This window comes from Lepidothrix coronata, unplaced genomic scaffold, assembly GCF_001604755.1.
Source record: "Lepidothrix coronata isolate B3197 unplaced genomic scaffold, Lepidothrix_coronata-1.0 Scaffold236, whole genome shotgun sequence".
In the NCBI taxonomy this organism is placed as follows: Eukaryota; Metazoa; Chordata; class Aves; order Passeriformes; family Pipridae; genus Lepidothrix; species Lepidothrix coronata.
The window spans coordinates 1-7,529 of NW_016690416.1; the positions used below are offsets into that span (position 1 = coordinate 1).

At 40.1% G+C, this 7,529-nt stretch overlaps 1 protein-coding gene across 1 annotated transcript; it reads left to right on the forward strand.

The window, feature by feature from the left end:
* The first annotated feature begins 579 nt into the window (after positions 1–579).
* LOC108507022 (GTP-binding protein SAR1b-like) lies at positions 580–7,045 on the forward strand. Its single transcript, XM_017834600.1, has 4 exons — positions 580–710; positions 1,251–1,354; positions 1,514–1,645; positions 3,223–7,045. Exons 1-4 carry the CDS (start codon positions 671–673, stop codon positions 3,337–3,339), a joined length of 393 nt encoding a protein of 130 aa, XP_017690089.1. The 5' UTR covers positions 580–670; the 3' UTR covers positions 3,340–7,045.
* Positions 7,046–7,529: the final 484 nt, after the last annotated feature.

Below are 7,529 nucleotides of genomic sequence, written 5' to 3' on the forward strand. Positions count from 1 at the left end.
AGTAATATTAAAAAAAAAAAGTAGGATTGTTCAGTGTGTTACATTAAATTTAAGAGGTAAGTAACAAGCAGAACGATGAAGCTGAGAGTTTATATTACAGAAACTGTGGGGAAGAGGGGCCTGCAATTTTGGGGAACAGCTTGTCTGTGTAGCTGGAAAGTTGGAGTTTGGGTCTCAAAAGTTGCTGTGTAATTGTTATCTTGGTAACCTTGCAGGAGTAAAAGTTCAACACAGGTTGAAAATGTGGATTGGTGAAGTCCAGTAAGGAGGTGAGAAATTGGGAAAGGATGTGAAGAGGAGAAACCTTGAACAGTATTGGACACAAAATGCCATCTTTTTGGCAAACCAGATGCCAAAACCAACTGTTGTTTGTGTATTATTATGTAGGGATACATAATGTATGAATACTGTCTGCTGTTCTTAGTGTTGCAGATATTTCATTTCATGCTTTAATGGTTAATAACATTTTGGTGTTACACGAACGTGTCATTGATTTTGAGAGAATGTTTTGCTCTCATTCACTTCTTGAATAACAAAATACTGAAAAGAACCAAGAGGAAAAAGTAAAATGTATGTGCTGGAAGGTTAGACTGTTCCAATGCACTGCACAATCTTCACAGGAACGTAATTCTGTGTATTTCCAGCTTCAGAAGAGCTGACAATTGCTGGCATGACTTTCACTACCTTTGATCTGGGTGGACATGCTCAAGGTAAGGGTGTCCATTGACTCACTTAAGCTCAGTGAATTGGATTGGAATTTGTTTCCAGTCAGAAATGCAAAAACTGACCTCCCACACTCTTCTTTGAGAGCATAAAAGACATTGGCTGTTTTTTTGTCTGTCTCCACCACTTACCACAAATCCCAAATACAATTTTCCAAGAGCTGCAGTAGAGCAGAAACTTTTGTCTAATACTGTGAAGGGGATTATGTACTTTGAATTGCTTGTATTTACCTTTAAGCTTTATGCTTCAAGCTTACCTTTGTTGACATAATTCTTGGGGAAACAAAAAAAAGTTCTGTACATCAGCATCCATGTGGGATAGAGGGGTAATAATAGTAAAGGAATGATATTTTTGCTCTGTCATTTCAAGTAAAACATGGGATTGCATTCTGAACACTGGCAACATAAGCTAAGACTTAAAAAAAATCAAATAAAAAAACTCTACCTGTTGCTCCTTAATGACCAATATACATCACTCTGAATTTGGGGATAATTTCCTTTTATTTTTAATTCTCATTTTCCCTGTAGCTCGCAGAGTGTGGAAAAACTACCTGCCTGCAATTAATGGCATTGTGTTCTTGGTGGACTGTGCAGATCATGAAAGGTTGCTTGAATCAAAAGAAGAACTTGATGTAAGTTTAAAGGAGCTTTTCAAAGCATGACCTTTCACTTGTAAGAGCTCAGCTCAAATACCCAGTGTCCAACAGAGCCCTGCTGTCACCTCACATGAGGAGGAACAATTTGACCTGTATTCTAAATTCATCACTCCTTCTTTCTCCTTTCCTTTGCAGTCACTAATGACAGATGAAACTATTGCTAATGTGCCTATCCTAATTCTTGGTAACAAGATTGACAGACCAGAAGCCATCAGTGAAGAAAGGCTACGGGAGACATTTGGTCTGTATGGCCAGACAACAGGAAAGGTATTGCTCCTTTTTTTCTTTTTCTTTTTATTTGGCAGGTTTTTGCTTTAGTGAGATTTTTTTGTTAGGGAGTTTGTTTGCTTTATTTATGTGTTGGCTCTGTTTCCTTCTAGCTACACAAATCAAATGTTTTTTAATTTGTAAAGTACTTAGTACATGATAACAATATATGAAATGAGTTCTGGGGTCTGTTTTTGTGTGTGTTAAATGCATCTTTACTACAACGTTTTAGCATCATATTTAATGCTACATTTTTTCAGAGGAAAAAAGAGAATAACTTTTAATACTTCAAGTTTCTTATGCAGTATTTTTAAACTGAGTTTTCAGAGGCTATAGTTCTGGAGAGAATTATAAGAAAAAAACTGGATAAAGTCTTTCAGTAAGTGACTTTTCTTGTGTGAAGTACAGGCTTTAATAATTTTCTACTTTAAATGTTTACCTGAAGCTTGAACCTAAATTTACACCTAAGTTTGTAGGTTGTAGGAAGGAAAAAGTTCCTACTGGTACCTGTAGCAACAAGGCAGATTTCTTGTGTGGGTCTTCATGATACTTCAACTCTTCTTAATGTAAAGTTAATACAGTGCAGTGCTTATATGAGACACTGGGACACAGGGCACTGGGAAGTAGTTGCTCCCTTATCCTTGGCCCTTGGAGAGACACCTCTGTGCAGCTGATGGAGTCATTCCAGCGTGGCTTCCATCCCGGCTCCCATGAGCTGACCAGCACCGTGGTTCTGCTGAGAGCGCCTGGTCTCCCAATTCCTCTTTGCTTATTCACCCTTAGGGGCCTCCCCTAAAGTTCAGTGCCAGTCAGAGTTCAGGCTGAGCAGGAACAAAATCTTTACCTTCTTTTTTTTGGGCTCTTACACCCCCACACGTAGTCGAGGAGGTCTGAACACTGTTGTGAAGCTCCAATTGAGCAACAGCTTTATTGCACTCTGCTGATCTTGGCAAGCACCTTGCACTCCTGCTTTGATCAGTCCTAAAATTAGTATAAAATACTCTTTTTATCTGGCTGGAAAACTATTGGAAACGCAGCAGGGAACTGTGATTGAAAACCAAAGCTCTAAAATTCTCTGTGGACATGTTGCTGTTCCATTCTGGCTTCAGGTACTTCACCCTCTCCAGTGTGGATGAAAATATGAAAACATGCCTTCAGCACACGAAAATATGCTTTGTGTATTCCTTGTGTACATGTTACTGAGATTAGGATGGCAGGGTTAGTTTAGAGATTAGGAGGAAATTCTTCCCTGTGAGGGTGGGGAGGCCCTGGCACAGGTTGCCCAGAGGAGCTGTGGCTGCCCCATCCCTGGAAGTGTCCGAGGCCAGGTTGGACAGGGCTTGGAGCAACCTGGGCTGGTGGAAGGTGTCCCTGCCCCTTGCAGGTGGGTGGAACAAGATGAGCTTTAAAGTCCCTTCCAACCCAACCCATTCTACGGTTTGAGATGAATTTATGTTCTAAAATTCCAGTATCCAACACAAGTTAAGTACTGGCATTCCGTAGAAACAGCTGTCCATGTAAAGTAGGAGTTGTTTCATAAGGAGACCGTAACTGGGGGTATTTCTGTGTCTCTGCAGGGCAGCACACCACTGAAGGACCTGAATGCCAGGCCCCTGGAGGTGTTCATGTGCAGTGTGCTAAAGAGACAAGGCTATGGGGAGGGGTTCCGCTGGATGGCCCAGTACATCAACTGATGGATGCCAAAATCCCAGCAGCACACCCTGCCCCGGGCTGAACCTTGTCTGCTCCTCCTCTGATCACTCAGTGTGCGTAACTTGAATCCATTTGACTGTTCAAGTCAGAAAAATACACCTTTTTAGCTGATTATATCATTGATGCTAAATTATAAGTGTTGAGGATTGAAAAATTATTTCACGTTTGTAAGTTGAAATACCACAACCTGTGAGCTTTCTAATCCCATGCAACTTCCTTTTGCAGCTTTTAATTTAATGAGTCTCCAGCACCATTTTTGGTCAGAGCAACTTTCCAGTACAGTATGTTTGAATGCACTTTTTAACAGCTAAAAACGATGAACATGTGAAAAAAAAAATATTTAATGCTTATGTTAAATTTTTTTATGTACTTTTTTGAAACTGGTTTTATAACTTTAGAGTATATAACCATCTTTCAAGGAATAATAAATAATTAGCTGATGGATAATTGCATGATGCCTTACAGTTTTCAATAATACACTTTCTTATGCAACGTCATGCAATAAATTTAAATCCAGTTTTTGGCAACTTTAATGGGAAATGTTTCGTTTTAATGTGTCTTAACTAGTGAGGCTGCCTGGTGATCCGAATATGTGGGATATTTTCCTGAAACACAGCAGGCCACAAAGTAGTTCCATTGTAGGTTAGAGTAAGGTGGGGTTTTTTCAGACTACCAAATCGCATTTGTTTTAAGGATTTTGCATAGTAAAGGAAAAATCTAAGGTGATGCCCTTCAAGTACAAATAATGTAAATTAGCTGTGCCGAAGTAAATCTTAAACTAATATCAAAAGTGGTCTTAATCTCCTGGTCTCTGGAATTAAACCCCTGATGTGGCACAAGAAATACAGTTTCTTTCTGAAGAAAAAATTAAGAATATCACTGCACTAAATATCTTGTTTCCAATTTCATTAGTTTTGGGGTCTGCCAGCAGATTTGCCTGTGGAATTGCCAGGAAAAAAAAAAGTGTTGCCATTGCTGCTTGTGAAAATTTATCAGCTCACACCCAATTGGCCAGTTTTAGTTTTGGTACTTTAGACTGGGACAAGAGGGATTCTTTTGTGTGGTTTTTGCCCTGACACCTGGCCAGTGGGGCAGCTGCTGGCTGCCCAGGGGACTTATTTCTGGGGTAAAATTCAGTTATCTGCAGTCCCTGTTTCCAGTCTTCTGGTTTTCCCTGTCTTTGAGTGTGTTGGCTCCCCAAGGAAAAAACAGGTTATCTTTGAAGAAAGGGTGTTGTCTGTCAGCATTTTGTTGGTGCTGCCTGGGAGCTGTGGTTGGTGCTTCCATGTGCTGGGGATGTTTTATTTTACTGTGAAATGAAGGTGGGGTTTCATCCCTGAAGTCACCGTTTCACCTTGATGGGTTTGGGTTTCACTCTGTAGTTTGTTTTCCCCTTGTACAAATACAAACTGCTGCAAGTTTTACTGGATCCCTTTTACCTCCTGCTGTAGGTCTTCTCCAAAATACTTTAGGCCTTATGTTTCTAATATCCATGGCAGCAAATGTATTTCTGACTGGTTTGATTTCATAAATAACTTTCTCTGGGATGGAATCTCAGATTTAAAGCCTGTAGGCTCATAGCAAATAAATGAGACTTATTCCTTGCCCAGATCTGAACTGGTATGATTGAATATTGATGATCAGTTCCCCACAGTCCTAGACTGTGCATCTGAATAAGATGAATAATTCAGAACATAGCTAATATAAATTGTAAATGAAGTTTATTGCTGCAGAATCATGTGCAGAGCATTAAGCCCAGTTTGTGCACAGTGAAGTTCAGTGTGATGGTATCAGATGGCTTTTCCAAATGACCAGCACAAGAGAATTCTGCATGTAAACCAGTGCTCAGCTGTAGAGTAGTGTCTCTGCTGCAGAAATCCAAACTGGAGGTAAGAAGTGGCCTCTCACCAGCGTGTGGACAGTGTGTTGTGAGTCTTTACTCCCTACAGCCATTGTGTAGGGGATGTGCCTCTTGGGTTTTTTTTCTCTAGCTTTTTCTGATGGTGGCTGTAATGCAGAGAACAGCTAAATCACTAGATGGTGTAAATATTAAAGGTACTACTTGCAGAGTCACGTTGTAGTGTTGATGTGAGAGACTCGGGACTGTGCTGCCTGTGCTGATGGAAATGAAGCTGGAGGTGGAGATGTTCTGCTGCACTTCCACATGCTGAGCCATTGCATGGGCACAGAGGGTCCTCTTCACCTGCTCTTCCAACCAACCTTGAGCAGCAGCAGCAAAGAAAGAGATAATCCTATGAAAAATTGAAAAAGAAGGGAGGTGATAGTGCTTGAAAAGTGTGTGTTAAGAACAATTCTCACTGTTATGGAAACACCCAGATTTCCTGGTTCCTGCTGTGGGATGCTGCCTGAAATGTGGTTGCTGTAAGGGCATGAAGAAATCTGGACCTTGTGTTTATCCACCTGGGTGCTGGAATGGTTCCTGCTGTGGGAACAGCTGATCAACACTCAGTGAAGTACACAAACAATCTTGCTCTGTTCATTCAGCAGAGGAAGGATCTTCCTTCTGTAGTTTACCTTCTGTTGTGCACTTGAATGTGAATGAATGTTGTGTGTCTTTGTGTGAAGACTTCATTAATAGACAAATAACTTGATGAGAGTTTTCCTGGTGGTTCTCATTCCTACTCCCCCCCACATCTCCCTGGCCATTTATTTCTATCTTATTCCTAAGACTGTGACCAGTCTTGCTTAAACAAAAGCAACATTCACATCTGGGTCTGACTTCTATGAATTCATTTTTTTTTTTTGCACTCTTGACTATGCAGATTTCAATTAAACATCACTTTAAAGAATGTGAAAAAGAAAACTCATTAATAAAGATGTTATTTATGAAGTGTCTCACTTTGTTTTTACATTACAACAGTTCCTTAAGAGAAATGAATGCAGATTTCTAAGATCCTCATAACTACTTGTGACAGTGGCCTGTATTTCACTGCAGTGACCCCGGTTGCTGGCATCTCTGGGTTGAGTAAGATTTATTTTGCTTGGATTTGGTTATAATTGGGGTTTAGTATGTACTGTATAACTGAGAGGTGATTGCTGTATTTCAGTCTTGGTTTAATAAATCTTTCAGCAATTATTGGCATTGGAGAGGGGAAGGATCTCCAAGTTTTCTCATTTGTCCTCTTGCCAGATCAAGATAATTTCATTATTATTTCTGTGTTCGGGTCCTGTCTTTGATGTGCCAGAGGTGACCTGTGGCATTCACTGGAGTACAATACCAGAATGTATGGGAGCTTTATTGGATTTTGATGATTGCAACTGAACACCAAATAGAACATTTGGCACCTATTTATTTATAATAATGTCAGTTCAGAAAAATTATGGAGGTGGTCTCCAACCCCAGTGAATTCACAGGTCTGCTTGAGGTCGAATTGTTCTTCTCTTGTTTGTACTGTCCAAATATTTGATTGTTACCAACCAAAGTCCAGTATTTCTATTGACTGCACCGTGCTCAGATTTAGGTCACATAAATGTTAGTTTTGGGCCGAGGAGTTACATTAAAACAGCCTCATCCAGTGGCTGTCACTGGGGTCTTGTAACTTCCTCACACTGAGATAAAACTCTTTGCACCAGTATCTGTGTGGAACTGGATTCTGTTTGGAAATGTGAGTGCTCTAAATGTTTAAAAGCATAATTTATATAATAAACTGCAGAAGAGAAGCTTAAGACCAGAGTGTCTGTTGACATGTTCTCAGTGTGTTTGTTGTTGTGTTATCCCATCCCATGCTGGAAATACAACTATTGGAAATAGAAAATAAAAATAGAAAAGGAGTTTTAAACAGGGAGTTCTTGTAAAATTATCAAAACCAGGAAAAAAGGGTGCTCAGTACATGGTCTAGTAATGAGCTGGGTTCTAAGATGGGTACAGTAATAATTCAGTCTGGGGAAAATGACATTTCCTTTTCTGCAATTCTAAAATGAGGTGGAAGGATCTGATCTTACAGGCAAATAATGCTGCCTGAGAATCCAGCTGCCCTCTAGGATTGGCACTGTTGGTGGAGTGGGGATTGCCACGGAGTATTATCAAACTGCTAAACTCAGCCCTGACACAGCCCATGGGGAAGTGTCTTAACCTACTGTGATAGACAACTATTTTCCAATCCTAAGCATATGTTCTCCTTAGTTTACATTTTTCAAGTTATTTCTTACT